Raw genomic sequence first — 24954 nt, 5'->3', positions numbered from 1 at the left:
CTAATCCACCTAGCATGAGAAATAGAATTTACACCTGGATAATAATATATATTTGGTTTCAATTGCACGATTAAATTGATATTAAATCGACTTTTTCAACATGATTGCAGTCTCCATACAAAATTCTTCATTTCTTCTATAGCAAAATATAATACTTTACGAAATACTCAAAAATAACTGCTGAGCATCGAAAGTACTATAAATTTTGTTTGTGTATTCTTCAACGCATAAGACAATCTGATGTTTAACCCGTAGGCTACGGGGCTGACATACAAAATTCAAATTGCTCGTATTTGAGCATAACTCAATATTTTTAAATGAAATTTTGAAGATTGCTTCACTATTAGTTGTAGTTTCATGAGTAATAGAAAAGTATACATTCGGATTATTGTTGACAACGTTATTCCAGAACATCTCTGGGTCATGTATGGTAAAAATCACATAAACTTCATTTTAGAACTCATTTATCATTTGAAAACTAAAAGTTTTCATACAAAAAGTTAACAGACCAGCTGTCTGTTATAAATTACGATGCACCAGAAAATTTAGAAATGTATAATTAACCTAGAATAATGCTAAGGCCTCCAGAACATTATGAAATTTTGGCCATTATCTACACAGGTTCATAAATTATTGTTTGCGAGTAATGTCTAAGTTTAGTGGTTTAAAGAACTTATTAAGCTTTAACAGACGTGTCTACAAACTTTGGAAAGATGTTGGATATTGGAAGTTATGCAAATAGTTCTGGAGTTCAGGTCCTTTTAATCTACAAAATCTACTACAGTCTATACACACCCAATGCTTGTGAAACATTCTCATTTCTACCCATAAAGCATCATATGGCTCAGAAAGTGTACTACTATGAAGATTGTTACTCTTAAGGTCTTCAGAACACACTGAAGTAGTGTGCAAACATTTCGGTATACAGCTTGACTTATTAATCAAACAAGATGTTTTTAATATATCCATAATTGATCATAAAATTCCATTGTAGGCCAAATAAATTGTTTATGAGCATATTGGTTGTACTACACACTTAGATTTTTTCTCGTTGTTCGGTAAATTTTCTAACCGGAAACGTACTGTAAATAAATATTTAACTGAGGTTTCGGTATGACCAACGAGATTTACCGAACAACCTTGAAAAAATAAAAAAAAATAAAAACAATACTACTTCGCTTTTATCGATACCGTCGTTTTTTTACCGAAAAAACTGTAAATCGTTTTGATTCGCCGAAGGCTGTAATTTTTTCCGGTACTTCAGTTCATAGTGCTCAATGCTTTACCGAACGAATGGTAATCTGAAATTTCTGAGGCCGCCATATTTGTTTCTACATTTCTAAGTGCTAATCATCACGATATTGCATCTGTTTTTCCAAAAACTACAGCAGCGGGATGAGTGACTAGTACGTATTTTCTGTAAGTATGACCTGAGGGTTTCTACCGTGAAGCTTATTTTTAAGATGGTATAAAATGTTTTCTTTGTAGTATACAACTGAAAATGTACGTTCCCCCTCTCCTAACAGCTTTTGTATGGAAAATTTTAAATATTTGTATGGACCGCAACAACATGTAAGACCCCCTCCCTCCCCCTATTGCGTTACGTAATATTTGAACGATCCCTAACGAGCATGACCACCCATGACGGAAACGGTGGCGGTTTTCTTCATAAGGGGTGAACAGCTAAAATTGGCGTTCAATGTCCCACCTGAGCCTGCTGATGATGTTTAATTTCCTGCCTCCATTTACACAAAGCAGCAGAATTAGTAAAATAAATCGATTTGTTGCATTTGATTTCAATATGGACTGCATTGTTTTTATTTTTTCGGTGATCCGATTCTGCCTGCTGTTACAAACATTGCGTTCGGTAATTCATTTAACATTTTGTTCGGTAATAGTTAACGAACATATTGTAATTTTTTGACAGCTGTGTGTTGATTGAAATTACAGATTGTTCAGTAATTCTTAACTTTACCGAAAGCATTACCGAGCGCTCAGCGGTTTATATTTCGGTAAAAAAATTACCGGAGTCGGTGATATTTTCTAAGTGTGTATGATTTTTAAATTACTCTGATGACAAGATTTACAATATCTTAAATGTAGACTGAAAAGATACAAACTTGCTATGAGTTTCTGAGACGTCCGATTTGAAAACGGTCTTCGGCAAAGTTGTAGCTGATGAATTTATCTTACATTATCAATGTATTTATAATCCCCAAGAGCACAAGGGCTAACATTATGACTGATTGAATTATTTGCTTGTTTTTCCCATAGTAATTCCCATATAAACTTTTAAGAGCTTGTGCAGTCTCAATTTTCATTCGAATGAGCTCAAATTCTGGGAAGACACTCAGAATTTGATCTTGAATCGAATGAGCGGTGTGGAGCAAAATCAAATTTTGAACCACTCTAATAAACATCCTCTAAATTCGGTACCATATATTCGTAAAAACGGTCATCAGTAAGCTTGGCACATAATAGATCACTACTATCAGTTGGAATGTTGTGCGTAGAAATTCACCCAAAACCCCGTATTTTTTGGCATGAACAATTTGAAATTCGTAGCTAAATTTACATTTCCCAAAATACAAACTCTTGATTCTAGTGAACACGCTATACTTCGTACTATTGCAAAAATTTCATTTAGATTTATCGCAAACATGGGCTATAAGACACACAGGGCCGCATTTATGGGGGGGCCGAAGGGGCCATGGCCCCCGGGCCCCCACATTTTAGGGGCCCCACAAATTTTGACTAACATATTTGTAGTTAAACTTTTACGAATAATTAGAATCAATGCAAAAGCACATACTTTTTTGAATCGTTTCATATGATTTGAAAGATTCAATTTTATTGTAAGAAATTCGGAATGGTGGGCGAATAGAACAAAATATCAGAACATTCATAATGGAATTTTATTAACTTCATGAGAAACAAGAAGATTCGAAAATGAGTTGGATAAACAAGTAGAATGCCATCCTTTTGCCTTAGTTAATAACGATTTTCTAACGTCACTTTTCCAACTGTTACGAAAGCTTTCTCAACGAAGTTTAGTACTAGGTTTGAATGTAATTTATAGATCTGCAGATTAAGTAATATAACTTAAGTATTAATATATTAATTTGAAAAATTACTCTTCGATCTCACTGCATAGCTGGTAGCGTTTAAGTGCCTTGAATGAAGGAACTTTAGAGACATCTAGCTTGTAGAATGAGACCAAGAAGAGACTAGACAGGAAACAAAAAGAGACCGAGATGGACAAAAAAAAAAACACAAAAACAAAACGTAATCTTCTAAGAACCAGAAGACAAGAGTTTGATTCTTCATCATAGAATTTTCCAAGACATTTCCCCTTTTTTTTTGTATTTCCGCGTGACATTTCGACAGTATTACTGCTCGTGTTACCAATTGTTTTTTTTTCATGATTTTCTCTAAAAACTTCTTGAGAATTTAGGTGTTCAGAGCTGAAGATTTAGAGATAATTCCGAAGATTTCTCCAAAAAATCATTAAGTGATTATTTCCGTGGAATTCCTCCAATAATTCCAATCCAAGCAGTTTGTTTCGGATTTCTCAAGAATATATCCTATATTTTTCCAAGGATAACCATAACAAATTACCTTGCAGGTTCTATCAGGAATTTCTCCGAATATTCTCAGATATTTTTCAAGGAAAGCCTAAATCCCGAAAAAATTTCCGGTGATCGATTTTCCATTGATTTTTTTGGTATATTCTGCAAGATTTACGTTTAGAACATCTATAAAAAATATGTAACATCTCCTATGGTAATGACTGGAGAATTCGATTGAAGGATCAGTGAAAAACGAATCTGGAGGAACTCCTAGTATAGTCTTCTCTGAAAAAAAAAACACTAGAGGTAATATCGTTGGAGTGCTCAAGGATTTCCTGGAGTAAATTTTAGAGAAAATCCTCTAAGCATCCCTTGAAAAATCACTGGAAGAATTTCTAGGAGAAACGATAAATTATTCTTTAAAATAATTTCTAGAACGATCCCTGTCGGAGCCCTTGAAATAATCCAGATGATATATGTGAACAGACCACTAAAAGATTTCTTCAAGTTTTTCCTCGAGTCATGTGAGATGAAATTCTTGAAGAAAATCTGCTGATTAGCCACGTCAAAGTCTTCTAAATTTTTCTAGAGCCTGTCGAATTTGGCATCAGGATTTACTGCCACCAAAAAAAAAAAAATACTCTTTTGATTAAACTAGAGATCTTAAGGTGATTATAGAACGAAGCCAAACTTTGAATTTTCAAGTTCACAAGACTGAAAAATCTGACAACAGTTCGCGTTGAAAATTAATCAAATTACTTGCTTGCTGGTGGTGACCAATGGGATAAAATTTCAACGTGGAGCGCTGTTTGGTTCTCAAGTCTTGTGCTCTTGAAATTTTGAGGTGTGGCTTTGTTCTATAATCACCTTAAAGACCTTCCATTACACAGCAAAAAAATCTTATATTTACGCAACACGGAAAGTTTTATGAAAGTCGTGTAAAACGAGTTATAACAGAAAATTCAACGGTAAATAATGTAAACTGTCTCATTGCATTCGAAAATGCTTGCAATCTTGAGTGAAACTGAAACATTTCATGATCTTCTATCCACCATTCGCCAATATTGCATGCTTTCTTGCATCTAGAAAGTAAAATTGCAAACAAGAATGCTCGGTTTACATGATTCTACGCTGAATATTCTGACATATATAATGCACATGGATGAATCGACGGCTTGTCATTTGATGTGCATTATTTATGATTGGATTTTCAGCGTGAAAATCATGTAAACCGTGCCGTTTTGCATGCAACATTCTTTAAGAGAAAACGTTTCGTGTACAATATTAAGGATTTTGATAGCAATGTTGGATATAATAGATGTATTTGTAGGTTTTATCATTGATTAATACATGAGAAATGGCTTTGCATGATTAAAGCTACACAGCAAAAACTTCTCAAATTTACATGGCACGTAATTCTTTATGATAATCATGTAAAACGAGTTGCAACTGAACATTCAACGATAATTAATGTAAACTGTCTCATTGCATTCGATAATGCTTGCAAACTTGAGTGAAACTGAAACATTTCATGATCTTCCATCCAACATTCGCCAATGTTGCATGCTTTCTTGCATCTTGAAAGTGAAATTGCAAACAAGAATTCTCGGTTTACATGATTGTACGATGAATATTCTGTCAAAAATAATGCACATGGATGGATCGACGGCTTGTCATTTGATGTGCATTATCTATGATTGAATTTTCAGCGTGAAAATCATGTAAACCGTGCCGTTTTGCATGCAACATTCTTCGAGAGAAGACGTTTCGCGTTCAATATTAAGGATTTTGGTAACAATGTTGTATGTAATAGATGTGTTTATAGGTTTTATCATTGAATAATACATGAGAAATGGCTTTGCATGATTGAGGCTAATATTACGTAACGTGTAAATCTAAGATTTTTTGATGTGTAGAAATAGAGACTTTTTATAAACTTGCATTTAAATAAAAAAAACAAGCTTCTAGAAAAAGACCTGCTTCCAGCCCTAAATCGATTTCTTCTTCTCAAAACTGTAGAATAAATCTGTATTTTCAACTACACACCAAAAAAATCTTAGATTTACACGTAACGTAATATTAGCCTCAATCATGCAAAGCCACACACCAAAAAAATCTTAGATTTACACGTAACGTAATATTACACAGCAAAAAATTCTCAAATTTACATGGCACGTAATTCTTTATGATAATCATGTAAAACGAGTTGCAACTGAACATTCAACGATAATTAATGTAAACTGTCTCATTGCATTCGATAATGCTTGCAAACTTGAGTGAAACTGAAACATTTCATGATCTTCCATCCAACATTCGCCAATGTTGCATGCTCTCTTGCATCTTGAAAGTGAAATTGCAAACAAGATCGCTCAGTTTACATGATTCTACGCTGAATATTCTGCCAAAAATAATGCACATGGATGGATCGACGGCTTGTCATTCCATGTGCATTATTTATGATTGAATTTTAAGCGTGAAAATCATGTAAACCGAGCCGTTTTGCATGCAACATTCTTCGAGAGAAGACGTTTCGCGTTCAATATTAAGGATTTTGGTAACAATGTTGTATATAATAGATGTGTTTATAGGTTTTATCATTGAATAATACATGAGAAATGGCTTTGCATGATGGAGGCTAATATTACGTTACGTGTAAATCTAAGATTTTTTTGGTGTGTAGCCTCAATCATGCAAAGCCATTTCTCATGTATTATTCAATGATAAAACCTATAAACACATCTATTACATACAACATTGTTACCAAAATCCTTAATATTGAACGCGAAACGTCTTCTCTCGAAGAATGTTGCATGCAAAACGGCACGGTTTACATGATTTTCACGCTGAAAATTCAATCATAAATAATGCACATCAAATGACAAGCCGTCGATCCATCCATGTGCATTATTTTTGACAGAATATTCATCGTAGAATCATGTAAACTGAGAATTCTTGTTTGCAATTTCACTTTCAAGATGCAAGAAAGCATGCAACATTGGCGAATGTTGGATGGAAGATCATGAAATGTTTCAGTTTCACTCAAGTTTGCAAGCATTATCGAATGCAATGAGACAGTTTAAATTAATTATCGTTGAATGTTCAGTTGCAACTCGCTTTACATGATTATCATAAAGAATTACGTGTCATGTAAATTTGAGAATTTTTTGCTGTGTACTTCAATATCCATGTTCATATTCGACAGGAATAGGATAGGCATTATTTGAATTAAGGAAAGAAAGGAATCATAAAAAAAAATCATTGTTGACGAAGCCTTAAAAACATTGAATTTAACCTGTAAATGTATAAACATGACCTCTGATAATAAATACCTTACTAAAACATTAAAAATATCCAAGCTATTCTAATGTATCAACAGAAAAGGGCCCCCACAAGACAATGGCCCCAGGGCCCCCACATTTGTAAATCCGGCCCTGGACGACACATGAATGTTATATAATCTTTAAACGCTTTTTCATTGGTTGCGTACATATTTAAGAACATGGAACAACTATGCGTATAACGGCAGTACACTTTCCGAGCCATACGAAGCTTAATGGAAAGGAATAAGAATGTTTAACGAGGATTGGGTGAGATTGAAAGATCAAAAGGACCTGAACTCCAGGTCGATTTGGATGACTTCTAATATCCAATATCTTATCAAAATTTGTGGACACATCTGTTAAGGCTTAGTAAGTGCTGTAAACCACTAAACGTAGACATCAATCGCTTAAAATAATGTATAAACCTGTGTAGATCATGGTCAAAACTTCATAATTTTTTGGAGGCCTTAGCATTATTCTAGATTAATTATACATGTCTAAATCCCCTAGTGTATCGTTGCTTATTGCAAATAACTGGTCTGTACACTTTTTGTACGAAAAAGTTTAGTTTCCAAACGATGAATGAGCTCTAAAAATAAGTTTATGTGATTTTTACCCTATCTGACCCAGAGATCACAGACAAACAGACGTAACACTTAGAACAAATCTCGATCAAAATCATAGTCACGAGGACATGTACGCCCAATGCTAAAATTAGTGTGTTTGGCCGACGGACCAACAGATGGCGGTAGTGTGTAAACGTCGAACGCGAACAATAACGATGTGAGCGCTGCGGGTGGTGGATTGACCACCTACCATATTTTTGATTCGACCGTTAAAAAGGTGGTCGATGGACAATGATGAGAGTGTGACGTCTGTTTGTCTGTGCAGAGATGTTCTGGAATAACTTTGTCAACAATAATCCGAATGTATACTTTTCCATTACTCATAAAACTACAACTAATAGCGAAGCAATCTTCAAAATTTCATCAAAAATATTGAGTTATGCTCAAATACGAGCAATTTGAGTTTTGTATGTCAGCCCTGTAGCATACGGGTTAATTACCTTTCTCTTTCCTGCACACGCATGTATTAGGTTTGTTTTCATACGGAAACCGTTTGAATGAGAGTGGGTCAGCGAATGTTACAAGTGTTGACACACAGTGATCGGCGCTAAACAGTGGGTGGTGTGTGTATATCTTGTTTTCGTTCATGGTTCGTTATCTTCCACGAACGATAAGTGTCATGCATGTTCTATGAATGCAGGCAGATAACTGGGATGAAATTATGACTCGTGTGTCAATGATCGTTAAATTTTCCAAAGCCTGTCTATTCTATTGAATTGCATGGCTCCAAAAATGATAACCCTTGACTTACTGGACAAGTATGCCAAAGGCGCCATTTTTTCAAGTAGTCAGGAACCTAAGATATTCGTAAAACAAAAATTTTATGCTCACTTGTGTCACCTAACGGCAAAATCTCGAACCTCTTCGCTAGAATAATCATTTTTTTTCCGAATACGCTATCTTTCTAAGTGGTCAGGATCCTGAGATATCCGCAAGCAAATGTTTCATGCTCACTAGCACTACCTGGTGGCGGAATTTTTCTTGAGCAGTGTTGCCAGCTACGACAAAATTTTGAACCCTTCATGAAAAACTGGATTACAGTTGAAGACTATTGCAATGTTGCTAAGCATTCTATTTTTCTATTCCGCTCAAGTTGTATGATTTTGATCTTTTCTTTATTCTTCTTATACAGTGTTGCCAGCCACATGAACATTTGAGCTTCGGTCGACTGTATGATACGCAACATTTCCTTCAACTTTGGTGAACAATCGGTATCGCTATGTTTAAAATTTATTGGTATCTGCAGTCTGCATATCACACCCCCATATAACACTGCGGAACACGTTTTTGTCTCCAGCACCAAAATACCGCTATTCACTTAATTCAGGGTTGCTGAATCCATTGCCGTTTTCAGAAATTTCATAGCACGTCTAGTTTTCGAGATATTCACTGTTGAAAATGCAAAAAATGACTATTTCAGCCAACTTGCATGCAAGTTTGCCAGCTTGTAAGGTAATATATTGGCTTAATTTGCCACAGAATTCAAACTTTATGTGTATAACAATACTTATCATCGAAGTATGTAATACTTTTGATACGGAAAAGTTATTTTTTGATGGTTTAGAGAATTGTTGTATTTTGCCATATAAAAGAAACGAAGAATTTTGTATGAAGACTGCACGCATGTTGAAAAAATCGGTTTAATCGAAATTTAATCGAGAAATTTCAATCAAATTATGTCTGGAATGAAAGTTCAAGTTCTATTTTGCATGTTTGATTTATTAGCTAACAAACAATTATGATAAATTGTATCTTAAATTTCATGTAAACATTAATAAAACCTTTGTTTTATACAACTTTGGCGACCTGTAGCTAAAAATTGTGACGTGCTGGAACATTTCTGAGAATGGCACCAGATTTAGCAACCCCAAATCTACTAGAGACACATAATTTGATCCTTGAGACACGCAAAAATGTCATTTTTGTTACGCTGTGTAATTGACTCTTTTGATGACAATCGAGCAGTGTTGCCATCTATTACCAAAATATGAAAACTTGAATGACAATTTTTTTCAAATATAATTATAACCCTGATTTTTTATGACCGATTCTTTTTACGAGCCCCCGATAACGGTCGTAAAAAGAGGTTGGGGTGCATTTACAATAACAACGCAATTGACGGAATTACTTTCCTAATTATTAAATCGTTAAATGAATCTCATATTGCTTCTGCACTTTCCAAAATCTTCTTTCATCGTCCTTGTCATGCAGACGTCTTCGTGAGGCTTCATTTTAATTAACATTCATGCATGTCATCTCCACTTCATGTGCGCACACGGAGGCTTCCGTTTCGCATTCACCGTCGGATGATGTTGAGAGTTGTGTTTATTTTACCACACATCATAAAATCAAAACCGATCCTTTCAGAACGAGGGAGACGATGATGGGTTAATAATCTTGATTCAATTACCGCCGCTCCGAGAGTCGTCTCTTCTGATGAAGTCTAAACTGGTTGGTGGTCGATTTAACCGAGCCAGCCACTTGTTCGCCACTTCAACCTGAACATAAGCTTTAATCCTTCTTTTTTTTTTCTGGTGACCTTACTTGGTTGATTCAGCCAGACTAGAAGGCAGACAAACACATGCAAACGCACGTTATTCCTTCCCCTTTTCCTGCAGTGAAGTTTTTTTTACAGGATGATCAATTATCAATTTCTTACCATCGTCTTCCGCCATGACTTCTAAGGACTGGTAGATTTTTTTAGGCTTCTAGTCCAGTACCGCGCTGATTCAATTTTGGGATGGGGAGACCGATACACAAGCTTAAAAATGATCTTCTTCATCTAGGCATTACGTCCTCACTGGGGTAGAGCCTGCTGCTCGGCTTAGTGTTCAATGACCACTTCAGTTATTAACTGAGAGCTTTCTTTGCCAAAGTTGCCATTTTCGCATTCATATATCGTGTGGCAGGTACGATGATACTCTATGCCCAGAGAAATTACCATTACGAAAAGATCCTGGACCGACCGGGAATCGAACCCAGACACCTTTAGCATGACTTTGCTATGTAGCCGCGGACTCAAACCACTCGGCTAAGGAAGGCCCCCATTCATTATCCATAGTGTATCCAAATAACCAAAAACTGCACCCCCCCAACAATAGATGCACTCCACTCACCTTTCAGCCACAGGGCTTGCAGTTTGGCGTGATTGTGCGGTGCGTATTGGTGGTGCTCCAGTAACCGATACAGCTCCTTGAAGTTCCCCCGGTGAAACGCCACCACGGCTTTGGCTTTGAGCACGGATTCATTCAACTGCAGCTTGTCGCACTGGGGCAATGACCACAGAAACCGTCCCAGACGTTCGATATTGCCCGCTTGCTGTAGAACCTGTAGGGGAGATAGGAGAAGTAAAACGGCGAAATTGACCGATTAATCACAAATCATCACATTCCATCCGCAGTGTTCAAAAAGTTCAACGGAGTGCGTTTCTCACGCGTCAATTGCCGCTACTGCCGAGTTCCAAACAACGCGCGAATCGAGGTGACGCATGCATTTACACTCTCGTGCAAAAGTTTGGGGTCACTGCATGAAAAATGTACAGAAGTGTTTTATTCATTTTTTTGTAAAAATTTAGTATGCTTTATTGATTATGAAAGAGTAAAAGTAATTATTTTACATAATTAGATAACTTCACAATTCATCAAGAATTCTAATACTGCTACATCTATTCTACCGTTGGTTTTATTAACGTGAGAGATGTACAATGCAAAAAGTTTGAGTGTAATAATTCGCTTTGAAAGTTCAATGCTTGGTAGAACTGGGATGATGAAGTCTTCGAAGCTAAGATGACCCCAACCGCCAATAACTGAAGAAATTTTACGTTGAGTGGCTGCCCACGCAGGAGCAACCCGTGTACACTCGCTGAACTTGTGATGAATCATGTCCCTGTTACATTTCGAATATACCATGAAGCTATTCTCAATGCTATCAGCTTCACTTTCAATTATCTAAGTGCCAACTGGAATACATATGAAACATACATTGATAGTAATCTTGATGTGAATATTTCTTTGTGAAGAAAACTTTATATTAACAAAGCTCTCGAAACTTGAACTAATTCCATTGTTGAAACAAGGGGCATTCAAATATTTAAATGTGAAGTAAAATTTGAATCCATGATTATAGACGAATAGGGAGAAGAAGAAAATATTTCCATTTATAATGATGATGATGATGATAAGATTCTATCATCTATTGTAGCAAGGCATCTGCCTATAGCACTGGAGTAATCTGAAAAGCGATTTGATCAAGATTGTACTGTTATTTGTGAGCATTCAGTCTTCTGTATGAAGGGCCAAAAATGGATGTGCGGACCCGCAAGCAGAGACACTTGCACGAAACCCGCGGCAGGGGAAGAGAATCTCCTTCCAGAAGAAAGTTTTCACAAACAACTGTAAAATCGAGTTCTCGATTGACAGAATACTCCCAATAGATGGGGTCGGTGAGCCCGCCCTCAATCCACGAAATGTTAACAACAGGGAGGATGCAGTCCCAAGCTCCCTGTCCAAACCGCTTCATTCGGGTGCCCTGATGGTCCCATCCAACCCAAAATAAGTATATAATAATAGAAATTTACACCAATATAATCCGTTTTGAATAGATCTCACCGTTTTTGTATCCTTGTAAAGTTTTCTACAACCCGTTTGAACCATTTCGTCGACCAACTAGTAGCCCAATTATAGCCACGACGATAAAAAAAATCCTCTCAAGCTGTCACTGTTGCATTTATGATTCTTCTTCCGAAACTTACGCGCCTATGTACAAAATAAAGACACACTTCTCTCTGCCAAAGCATCGGCAGCAGTCATTGAAATAAAATCTACCGACCTAATTGTCAGAAACCGAGAAGAACATGGCAAATTATTATGTATCGTATCGAATCACTTGGCATAATTAATTCTAATACACATCATTATCACTTATCAACACGGTCTAAAACTGGCCACTAACACACAAAAACCATCACTCTCATTGCATAAATCCCGAACAAATACAGCAATTCGATGGCCAATATCTCCTGAACTAATTAACACTTAAGCACCAAGCACTTTACATATAATCCACCAACAAAACGATATAATGTTTAGTTACTTTCAGTACTTGATCTGAATGAAAAGAAATTAATCGCCACATACCACTGTATATTGCATCCCCCGTTCTAAACCTCACATCGAACCATTCCCCACCCACATGTACATGTAGAAATGTGATAGAGAAACGCACACTCAGAGACACTTTACTGGTGGCTGTGGAACCCGTTCAATCACTCTTTTCATTCATCTTTGTTACTTACGGTTTGTAGCTATACATTCCTTATTACCAGTGTGAGTGTTATTAGTACAAACTATTCGCCAACATTACCCTGCAACAATACTTGAGAGGCTCCATTCTGCTGCTAACCCATTGAAATGAACCTCAACTGCCTTCACCAGCATACCGCAATCTGATTTTCAAAATATCACTCGAATTCATCCAATCATATTTTCAAAAAAAATCACAGATTTATGCTACTGCATCTTCATGCCTTATTCAAGCTCTTGTTGATGACGAAAATAATGATTTTCATTCATAACGCACACATATTGAACTCTGAACACTCTCACGGTTACATAGCAATCGCTTCCACACCGTTCTCCCAAAGAGAAAAGCATGCTAATGGCTGTTTTCATCAAGTAACACAAATTTAATTTTTAAACTTCAGCCACGTAAAACACTTTTTTCGTAGAAAACTTCACTTTCCGCACAATTTTAGGCTAGACACTACGCATCTAAACACAGAAACACTTTTATTAACCGATTCTACATCGTAAATTTGCCGATTTATTTTTACTCTTCACAGAACTGCTGTTGGATGGTAGACAACCTTTCTCCTCTCCTCCTTACTACTGCACTGGTCGACTCGTTGACGCTAAGTAGGGCCCTTACTGTAGCGGTGCACAGTGAGAAAATTGGGCTCCAAAACGCGACTAAATGCAATATCTCAGCTGGGTAATGGTTTCAGGAAATGATTTTGACCATTCTAGATCGGAAAAAGGCTGCTGAATCGATTGGTGGCGGTCCCATTGACCGGAGTCTTCGCCCTAGCCACCTAGAGCCCTGGAACCATCCTGAGTTCCTTACGGCAAGTAGAATTATTGGAACTGATATAAACTGTCATGATTTCGTTTTGCTGCGGAACAGCACACGACAATATTCTTGCATGGCGGATTTAGTGATATGAATTATTGACCATTATGGCCATTTCATGGTTCCGGAACTAACCCGGAACATCCGTAAAATTGTAAGTATTAAAATAATATGTACTGATAGTTCCTTTGTCTCTTGTTGATTAGAAAGAAGTATTCTTACAATTCGTATTTAGTAATCTGAATGTTTGACCATTACGGTTATTTTATGGTTCCGTAACTAACCCGGAACATCCGTAAAATTGGAAATACTAAAAAAAATGTTTTTATAGTTCCTTTGTATCTTGTTTGATAGAAAGAAGTATTTTTACATTTCGTATTTAGTAATCTGAATGTTTGACCATTATGGCCAGATATCTCTCGGGAATTTTGTTTGGAAATCTTTATAATGCAAATCCCTCCAAATTTTTTCTGAACTTCTGAAAATTCCTCTGAAATTGTTTGGAAATCCTACTGGACCACTTCAAGAAATCCTTGTTTAATTCTTACGGAAATCCTGCTTTATTGTTTCTAGAAATCTTCCTAAGATAGTTTCGAATATTCGTTTTGTTTTTTTCCGGAAATCCCTCTGTGATTATTGAGCAGGCATTGTAATCTCATCTAAGCATAAGATCATCATCGCATGTTGAAAAGATATTATCCCTAATCCAAGAGCACATTGACATGATTCAATCTTTCATCTTGAACATAAATGATAAACGTACTTTCGTAAAAATCAGAATTCAATGTGGGACTTCATTTTTTTGTGGTATATGATTGAGGAAACAGATGTTGTTCATTTAAGTGATTTGTTCTACTCTTCATCTACTTACTAAATTTCTTCAAAACGATTGTCGATTTTAGATAATCATTGCTATATTCATTTCTACCAAGCTTTTGATGTAGCTCAAATAGTTTACTTGGCTAGAAACAAATCATAATCAAACGAACACTTTTTGTATCTTACACCTGTGGATTCATATTGTGCTTTACTTGAATTGATTGTGAGTAAGCGTGAACTACAATTTAATTGTTTTATTGAAGTTGGACCGGACGATTGTGATGATTACATTTCGTATTTGTGTGCTAATTACTGAAAAATTCATGGAAGGAGCAATAATTCGACCATTGATTCCTCTCGAAACCAAACACCATTTTGAAAAAAACGAATGTTTTGATATTTAATATAATTTATTTCAAAATGCATTTATGAAATTTCAAGTACGGTAATCTGTATTTATTTGGCTTTACGAAAACTGAACAGAATCGCTGTATGACAGCAATAAGTGGGTATATAACAATCTTATGAAATATAAATATTGAAGAGACAGGATCTCATTATTGGTAGCGTTCTCTGCCTAACCTCTTGATTTGGAACCAAACCTTCGCATTTCCTATATTTGCTGCAACATCATGGGAGGAGGGAAGTTTGGGCAGGATACATACGAAGTGCCTTCACTGAAATAGAGGGCTGTGTTGCCAATAGATAGACGGAAATCATGTTTGGATCTATTTTCAATATATATAATTTACTAACATTCGTCAAATAACGCATGGGTAATAATTTACCTAAGTCGTGGATTTTTTTGCATGACTACCAGTGTCACTGGCTAAGCATTTCTGACTCACGCACAGTGCGTTGCACCATAGACAAAAATCAAATTTCAAGTTATTTTATCCGGCAAAAATAAGTATCCACAAGTGTTTATAGATAACATCCGTAATTGGAACAAGTATTGATGAACAATATAAAGCACTAAAACTACTTCAACAAGCGTCGAAAGTGACAGTTGTCGGAGTATCAGAAAAACTAAATTTTGTCGCATTTTTTCAGCATTCCTTTCAACTAGTACTGAGAGTGTTGAAACCAATTTAATCAATCTAAATCTAAAAGAGAACATGGCTGAAGGTTGGTAAAGTATATTTGATAGGATAAGAAAACCAATTTTAACTTTGAATATAGGAGTTGGCTATGAAATAAAACTTATGAAATACTAACATGTAACTTTGCTTATCGATTCAAAAAAAGTTTCCGAGTTCCACCCTAAATCACACACAGACATGTTTCTTAGAGTGTCCTCTAAGAGGTCTGAAAAATGCAGCTGCAACTCCCTGCAACTCTTCGAGATTTTTGACTATTTTAAGGTATACTCTTTAACCAGCACAAGAATGAAAATGAGTTGTTTGTGATAAAAATCCGACAATCTTGCAACGCTATGTGGTCTCGGCTCAACCAGACACTACACCAGAGCAAGTTGATGCTTAAAATAATGTATTTTAAATGTAGTTTCTAAATTTGTATTTAAATTTTACATTAAAAACTGAAAAAATGCGATTTTTCTGCATAAAGGCGTATAAGTCACTTTTGCAGCTACGAGTGAAAAGAGACATATGTGCTAATAACTTTTATCATAATTATGAGCAATAAAAGTACAAATTGCAATGTTTTTCTTTGAAAATAATGAAATTGGCACTTGGGACAGTTCTGCGATTATGCGAATATTATATGTAATTTATGCAAATTGTAGATCTTTTGACCAGAAACAACTTTCTCTTCCATACCATGGTGCTAAAATGGCTTAATCTACCGGTTTTGATTTTTGTCTCGCATCTCTATATATTCAACGCACTGTGTCACGGTTTGCTGAGCTTGAAAAATAATTCTGATGATCAAATGAGTCAAAGATCTAGACGAATAATAGATTCAAGAGCTCTAAGATAATATCTTGCCATTCGATACCTATCTCACTCAGATGATCAAAAGATGAGATAAAATGTAATGTCTGTTATTGAGATTCTTGAAAAAAAAACCCTCTGGAATACTGGAACAATTTCTTTGTGATTCTTCTGGTAATTCTTGATTTTTTTCGAGATTTAACAGTTAACTTCGAAATTTTCTGAAATTCTTAGTCCGAAAATCCATCTTGAAGGTAAATGTAAATCCCTTAAGGCTTAGTAGCTCGTCATTCGTTTTACCAGCCATGTTGATTTTACAGCTCGCAATTTCAAAGTGATAAAACTCAGTCCACATAGGTAGTATTCATTCAGAAAAGTATCACTACTTGCGCTTACATGCAGAAAGTATGCTGATACTTTTTCAGCTATGTCATTGCAAAACCAAGTGATTTTCTTTAATTCGCAATCGTCAGACGAATTAGCCACAATAATCGATGCCCAATACAAATTTTAATGACTGCCTACTTCGCCTTAAGACAACTTACGGGCCTTTGGGACTGTTTAAACATAACTCTGAGATTCCTTCGGAAATTTTTCTGGGAATCTTCTGAAAGTTACTCTTATATAGTTCCGGAAATTCCTTTTCTTCTGTAAATTTTCTGGACATTGCTCTGAAATTATTCGGGAAATATTCATCCATTCCTCCGGATGCCTGTGAAATTCCTGAAAGTATTCCAGGGGTGCTTGCGAAATAACTTGTGGGATTCTTTTGGACATCACTGCAAAATACATTCAAAATCCATTTGGAATTCTTTCGAAAATCCTCATGGGATTCTTTCAGATGTTTACGAAAATCTTTAAATAATTCTAGATATCCCCCTGAAAATAAATCAGCAATTTCTCTGTGGTTTTTCACAAACCGACCAGATATTCTTCCGGAAATCCTTCTGCAATACCAAAGAAATTTCCAGAAGAATTTTCAGGAAGATATTGAAAAAAAAACCTAGATTTTTTCGAAGAATCCCATTGGTATTTATGGAAAAATACCAGAGCGATTTGCGGTAGAATCTCAAGGAAACTTTCGGTTGATTCCTTGAATGATATGCGGAACAATTCTAGTCTCATTTACGGATGAATTTCCGAAGGTTTTACGAAAAAATTTCAGAAGATGTCTTTGAGAATCTTCGATAGATATTTTGAAACCATCCAGAAGGATTTCCGAAAGAAATCTAGGGGCATTCCAGAAGACTTTTCGAAAAAATCCTAGGGAGATACTCAAAAGAATAATCACAGAGTTTTTTTTAATATTCAGGATGCTCCTGGACCCTAGAAGTGATTGTGGAAGAATTTCTGTAAGAATCCTCGAAATTATCTAGTAGGAACACAATTAAATTATTTTACGGTTTCCTGTGAAATCTCAACAGCTGAACGGTTCGGTAAAATAAATTAACAGAGTACGGTAAATTTTCACAGTATTGAGCTTGAGCTTGAGCTTGAGCTTGATTGGCCGCCCGTGGATGCACTCCAGTATTGCCAGATCAGCTGCACTTACACAAGGAACCAACCGAATGACTGCTTGGGACTAACAGGCATCCTCAGTGTATAAGTGCTGGTGATCTTCTATTTTTAGGCAACAATGGCACCTGCCACGTCAGAATGCAGACCAATGAGGGAAGGGGGAGGAATTGATGATGCATTGAACTGACTCCCACGTAGACCGTATATTCCACTGCATCTACGCCAGTTCTAGCGGGAGTGTATGGATTGGGGGAAAGGCATGGCATGCTTTTGTGGTTAGCAGACATAGGCATGTATCAGGCGTAAGAAAGGCGTGCGCGTGGAAGTAGGAAGCGTTAGGGAAACTTTCTTGTCCGTCTCTGGTTCTAGCGTTTGCTATGAACGAATATAGTTTGAGTATGATATATTTAGAATGGAAGATAGAAGCAAGTGACAGATATACAACTACAAAGTACGAGGAAAGGGACGGGCCTGGGATTGAACCCATGACCTTCTGCATATAAAGCAGAAGCGGTAGCCATCAGACCACCAACCCCGTAACAGAGTACGGTAAATTTTCACAGTATTTGGTAAAAACTCACCGGAATCCGTAAAATTCCGACGAAATTACGGTGTTTTATTTCACCGAACTGTTCAGCTGTTAAGGTGATTATAAAACGAAGCCACACCTCAAATTTTCAAGAGCACAAGACTTGAGAACGAAACAGCACTACGCGTAGAAAATCTATCCCAGTGGTCACCACCAGCAAGCAAGCAATTTGATTGGTTTTCAACGCGAACTGTTGTCAGATTCTCTCGTCTTGTGCACTTGAAAATTCAAAGTTTGGCTTCGTTTTATAATCACCTTAAGATTACGGTGAAATTCACCGTAAGGGCTTAGTGTGGATGATTTGAAGGATCTTCAGAAAGATTTCCAAAAGGATGCCAGCAGGTTGTCCAGAAAATTCCTCCAAAGATATCCGGAACAATTCCAACACGATTTTTTGGAAGAGTCCCAGATGTATTTCAAGGATATTGACGAAAAAATCACAGTGGCATTTCTAGAAGAATTTCGGAAAGATTTTTGGAATATCCTTCGAAACATATCCGAAACTATTCCAAAAGAATTTTCAAAAGCATATCAGATGATTTCCGGATGACTCCCAGAAGCATTCTCGTAAGAATCCCAGAAGTATTGCTGGAAAAATTCCAGAGGTATTTTCGAAGGAATTCCAGAAGAATTTATAATAGACTCCTAGTAGAATTTTTGAAAAAAATCCTCTAAAAATACCCGTAAGAATTGAATAAGGATTTTTAGTAGAATCTTCCATAGTATTTCTGAGAGAATTTTCAAGTATTTCTACGAATTTGATCTCCAGAGTTTCAAAAGTAATCCTTAAAGGAGATACACGTAAAAAACACAAAGCGATATCTGCAAGAATTCCAATAATATGTCCAGAAGAGTCACAAAGGGATATCCGGAAGAATCTCAGAAGTAATATCGGAAACTTTTAATTTTGTTTTAGAACATTGTGATACCGATTAATAATTATGATGTTTGAAATGATACCAATAAAAATTAATAAAACTTGTGTATGCTTATTAGGAGATTATCCAAAACTGTTGCCCGTTAGTGTACGCTACACGCACGCGCCTGCAACCCAATTCGAAACTGTGGGAAAATATTTTTCCACGAACTGCCCTTTCCATGAGTCTCCGGTGGCGACAGTGTGGTGTTTGCACGTTTTTCTACAATGATAGCGAAAACATTCAATTTGTTTGCGATGACAACTTCTTTCGCGTTGAACCTTGCAGAGCCGAATCGGATTACAACGCAGTGAACGCCCGTCCGTATCGATTCACGTTTGGGGGAACGCAATTTGTTTCTTACAGTTACGAGATAAAAAAAACTGTCAGAATTAGGAGAAAAATGATCTTGGCTAGAGTGTTATCTTGTTTTAGAATCAAATTGTTACATATAATCAGAGTTCAGGTGTCTTCCTAAGCCTAGTATTAAAGCCCACCGCTACAAAGTAAACAATTTTAAAGTGTTCTGAGATTGTTTTTTCTTCTTCTTAGAGCCTGCATCTCAGCCACGACTGTCATCCTGCATACATTTCGGCTCTTCCGCACATCGTTTTGGTACTTCGCGTTTTGGTACCCACTTTCTGGTCGGTTTGCCCTAACCTTGCTCCTGATTTTCGAGTATACGGCTCATACGCTGCTAGTGCTAGATTCTGGCAATTAAACATATCGCACTAAATCGTCGTATTTTAATACGCTTTTCATTTGTACATAATTTTGTTTATTGTTTTACGCATCAGCTAGGTATCATTGATGTCTCCTACCCATAAGAACTTTGTTTTGTCCATCCCAAAATAATCAAAACAAGAACACTGGACGCCATGTTGAATTGATGTTGGGTTGGTAATTATTGGCTCTTGCCACCCTCCTGATCTCAGCTTAGTGTTCTTATGAGTACTTCCACATTTTTAAACGTATCTAATCGTGAGGCAGCTACTAAGATACTCTATGCCCTGAGAAGTCGAAAAAAAATCTCACACGAAAAGATCCTCGATCAGCCACGAGCTTAGTCTTGCTGAAAAACCGCTTCGGCTAACTGAGATTCTTAGTTCTAAAATTGGCAAAGTTTGCAAAACATCTAAATGTATCAAATGTTGAAATAAAAAAATATCATTGTATTATTTTTATGTTATGCTTTTCTGATCGCGTTACTATAAGTTGTTTGAAACTTCTTATGTATAAGAAAGGTAAATCTGCATTTACCTGCGTATCTATAAATAATTATAAATGCTAACTTACATTCAGTAATTTGAGTTTGTTCACATCTTTCAACTGGCATTATGGCAAGTTATGTCACAGCAAGGTAGGTCATTTTCATCAATCGTAAATATGCCAAAACTGAACTCTAGCTTGCCTCGATCCAGCTTCACATGCTGCATCACCGGCCGGCCGATACAATGTAATGGTTTAAATTTAAATCCCATAAATCACCCGTTCCGTCATCTTTTGATTCGAGCACTCGGTATAATTTCCCCCGTCAAGTGAATTTGCAACAACGTATCAAATGCTCCCATGCATACCTTTGCTATTTATTGCCTCTGGCAGACTTGGCACGGAGCAGCAGAACATGCGGTTCGCACATGTGTGACATTCGGATGACACTGTATAATGTGGATGATTAGTCTTGCTACAAGATTCGGTTGATCGGCGGTATTGCAAACATATGGAAGGTTCTCAGTTTTTGCAGATTTTGGGGCAATCTTCAAATTTCTATTCACACATTCGCTTGAAAGATTTTTAAACACTTAATTACACATAACTTCTTCTTCTTCTTATTGCATTTCGTCCTCACTGGGACAAAGCCTACTCCTCAGCTAAAGTGTTCAATGAGCACTTCCACACACGGTGCCCCGATAGACTGTTATTATGCAAAAAAATTGTCCATCAAATCTGAGCACAGGGCTCGATTCCTGAGGTCATTCTGCACCTCTGGGCCATGTTTTTAAAAAATCCCTAGGAGGAATCTCGAGAAATGTCGATTTGAAGTTTTTGACTAAAAATTTCAATATAATCCATATTAAATTTTGCAATAGCACTGAAAAAAACTACAAAAACGCTAAAAAAGTTAGCCAAACTGTTCTCAACTAGTATAACATTGTTACCGTTGTTATAATTACAATTATTTACAACTCACTTATCTTACCAGAGTGGCTTAAGTATGCTTTTACATGGCGTAAACCAGTAAGCTTAGTTTAATAAAATAAAATCAATAAATAAATGTCATTATACTATTGAGGTTACGTTCGTTAAACGTGAAACATTCAATGCTGAATATAAATAATTAACAGTTTATTTTTCGACTTTCACACTAAATGACCAGCCCACCAAAGTCTGCCATATTTATTTTGATTATTAAAATTTCCTTTGTTCATCTGGTACTACTCTTGATGTATACGTCTAGTTTTCCACCGAGTATTGCCCTCAGCACTTAACAAAGTCTTTAACAACTTCAAACAAATCCCCATTAAGTACTACTCATTTTTATAGTTTGCACTAACGTAAGAACTACACGACATTCACGAGACGCGACGGATACAAGACATAACACTTATCGTTCTTACAAATCTAGACAAGATATAACAATTATCGTTCTTACATTAAGTACTACTTAAGTATCAACTTCACTAGGACTTGCACTCTATATACCTGCAACGATTTACTTCGTTTTTTTTTTTTCGAGATTCATCTTCAATCTGTTTATTGATTTCTAGGTCGCGTGCGGCTCAGTAACAAAAATCTAGCTGTTGCAAATACAATCAAGTGTAAGAATTGTAGACGAGGAGCTTTTATTTGTAAATTACATGGAATGAAAAGAGATGCGTTTCCGAATTTACTGTTTAATATAACGTTTTGTCGCTTATACTCAGCGTAGACAATCGTCGCCGTCAAATAGAAAAAGTCGGCGACGAAACTAAAAGAAGCGTTGTCATCGTAACTCAACCAGCATCGGATGACGATTTGCCGCAGAGATCCAGTCACATAGGCTCGGCGCCATGACGAACAAATGCGATTTCTTCGTTCGGGAGCACCAAACCGACTAAAAATATGAATCGTGTCTTCGACAGATTATGAGTATTTTTTGCAAAAATAAACCAAAAACAAAACAGCAAAACGCGTCTGGAATCGAACAAACGATCTCTCAATCGTCAACTCCACGCGCTTACCAACAGAACTATTGTAGAATCGCAATTATGTGATACCTTTCGTTGTTTGGTGCGTAGCAACCGAATATACAGTAAACGCTTTCTTCATGTATGTAAGGGTAGCAAGCGGAATGAAGAAACATTTGCTCGTTGACGATTATGGGTTAAAGTTAGTCGTGCGTTCTTTCGTCGATGACGAGACGACGACCTGCCAGTGTTGTTATACTGGATGACGATGATTTTTTTATTTCGTCGGTGACGAATCTGATGTTTGTCTGTCTTGCTTATATTCCTTGATTTTGAAGACAATGACTTTATTGGAATCGATCGCAGTTTAGTAAAGCAGGGTTTCACTATTTTAAAGATGGGCAACTAAGATAAGCTTGTAATACGATTTACTCTACCCGAGCAGAAATAAAAAACCCTGCCCTGCATAAGAGGTAAAATACCTCAAATAATATCTCAAGCATATTCTACGAATACCAAACTGATAATTAGATTAGGTATTGTAATACCTAAATAATACTTGATGGATTTTCATATAAAAGTGAAATTTTTCAATAGTAGTTCAATACCTTCAGCAGACCTCAATAGCTGTCTAATGAGGTATTTTTAATTGTTTTAAAGTTTTTTTTTTCAATTCCATTATAATACTAAATTGAGGTATTGACAACTGAACAATACCTAATTTTGGTATGATACCTAAATATGGTATTAATAAGTTATTTGGGAGTTATTTGTCCCTCCTCGGGTACCCAAACGTATATGGTCGCATATAGAGAAAAAACAGGTTCAGATGTGTTGGTGCTGAGGCAGTTCTTGATGGAAATGTAATTAAACTTGTTGAAGAGCCATATAACATTTGTGACTTATGATAATAATGTTTCCCGTGCAGTAAAAACACGTGTTCTAGCTGCGAATATCTTCTTTTATGGATTACGTAACCTTAAGCTTAGGGACCCGCAACTTGCAAATGGAGACGACATTTCTACACTGTTGCTTGGTAAAGGCTTATCTGACTTCAAAGATCCATTATTTCGTTAACAACTTCGCCAATCACCTCGCGGTTGTTTATCGTGAACACTGAAAAGTGTTTAGAAAACTAAAGCAGTTTTTTAATAATAATGCAAAGAGAGCAACGATTAATGCAAGCTTGCCTAAATGAAACATCATTGTCAATTTGCCCTGTATAAAACGCTTATTATTGGCTCTCTAAGCTCATTTTTTTGAGAACAGGAGCGAAAACTATTGAGCGAATAAAATAGGCAAATTTCAGTGAGCTGGTCATTTAGTACGAATGCCGGAAAAGCTGTAAATATTTCTAATTATAATAACGGTAACAATGTTATACTAGTTGGGAACAGTTTGGCCAACTTTTATAGCATTTTTGTAGCTTTTTTCAGTGCTATTGAAAAATTTTAACATGGATTATATTGAAATTTTTAGTCAAAAACTTCAAATCGACATTTCTCGAGATTCCTCCTAGGGATTTTTTTAAAAATTTGCCCAGAGGTGCAGATTCACCTCAGGAATCGAGCCCTGTGCTCAGATTTGATGGACAATTTTTTTGCATAATAACGGTCTGTCGGGGCACCGTGCCACAGTTATCAATTAAGAGCTTTTTTTTTGAAAAAACTGCCATTTACGCATTCGTATATCGTGTGGCAGGTACGATGATACTCTAGTCCCAGGGAAATCAAGAAAACTTCTGTTTGACTGAATATCAAGCATGTTCAAGGGCCTTCTAAAATGCATAACATAAAGAAAATATTTTCTTGTTTTATATATTTCCATAAAAGAACCCGAGCAAACTTGAATAACAAAAAGATAAACGTCATCAGATAGCAAGCATTTTATATCTTAATTTGTTTTCATTTTGGTTGAATAAACAGGCAACATAACAAACATAATAACAAAAAATATACTAATGAAATGCATAACTGATTTTGAAAATATTTTGAATTAAGCATTATTAACTACTACATCTTCAATAAAAATGTGCCATATTGAAATATATGGAAGACTTTGTTTGTTTATGATCACTTTTTCTGTAGTAGGGTGCAGGCAGAGCTACTTGGGCACTTCCACGCAATTATATTCTCATGAAATTTCTTCAGGTATGATTGTGCAACTAACTTAGTTCTGAGTGATTTGTTGCATTCAGAAAAAAACTGCAGATGGTTACTTAATGGATCCATTTTTGAGTTTTTTTATTTGTTTGTTTTTTTTTATTTATGTGTAAAAGATCCCCATAATCTCCTATGTTTTAGGATTTAAAAACTGTATCAAATACTGAATAAACAATTTAGTACATAATAAATGTAATTCGGAGATATCTGTTCAATTAATTATGAAAGAAATCGTTTTTAGAGGAA

At 36.1% G+C, this 24954-nt stretch overlaps 1 protein-coding gene across 1 annotated transcript in view; it reads right to left on the bottom strand.

Annotated features, from left to right (window-relative positions):
- Positions 1 to 24954, bottom strand: part of LOC5571581 (homeobox protein SIX1) — a 122274-nt gene that overhangs the window by 73101 nt on the left and 24219 nt on the right. The window contains exon 2 of the mRNA XM_021851808.1: positions 10632 to 10842. Coding sequence (XP_021707500.1) covers positions 10632 to 10842 — 211 coding nt within the window. The remainder of the gene's footprint in view (positions 1 to 10631; positions 10843 to 24954) is intronic.

The sequence above is a fragment of the Aedes aegypti genome, chromosome 3 (genome assembly GCF_002204515.2).
Source record: "Aedes aegypti strain LVP_AGWG chromosome 3, AaegL5.0 Primary Assembly, whole genome shotgun sequence".
Lineage (NCBI taxonomy): Eukaryota > Metazoa > Arthropoda > Insecta > Diptera > Culicidae > Aedes > Aedes aegypti.
This window is presented reverse-complemented; position numbering and strand designations above follow the sequence as displayed.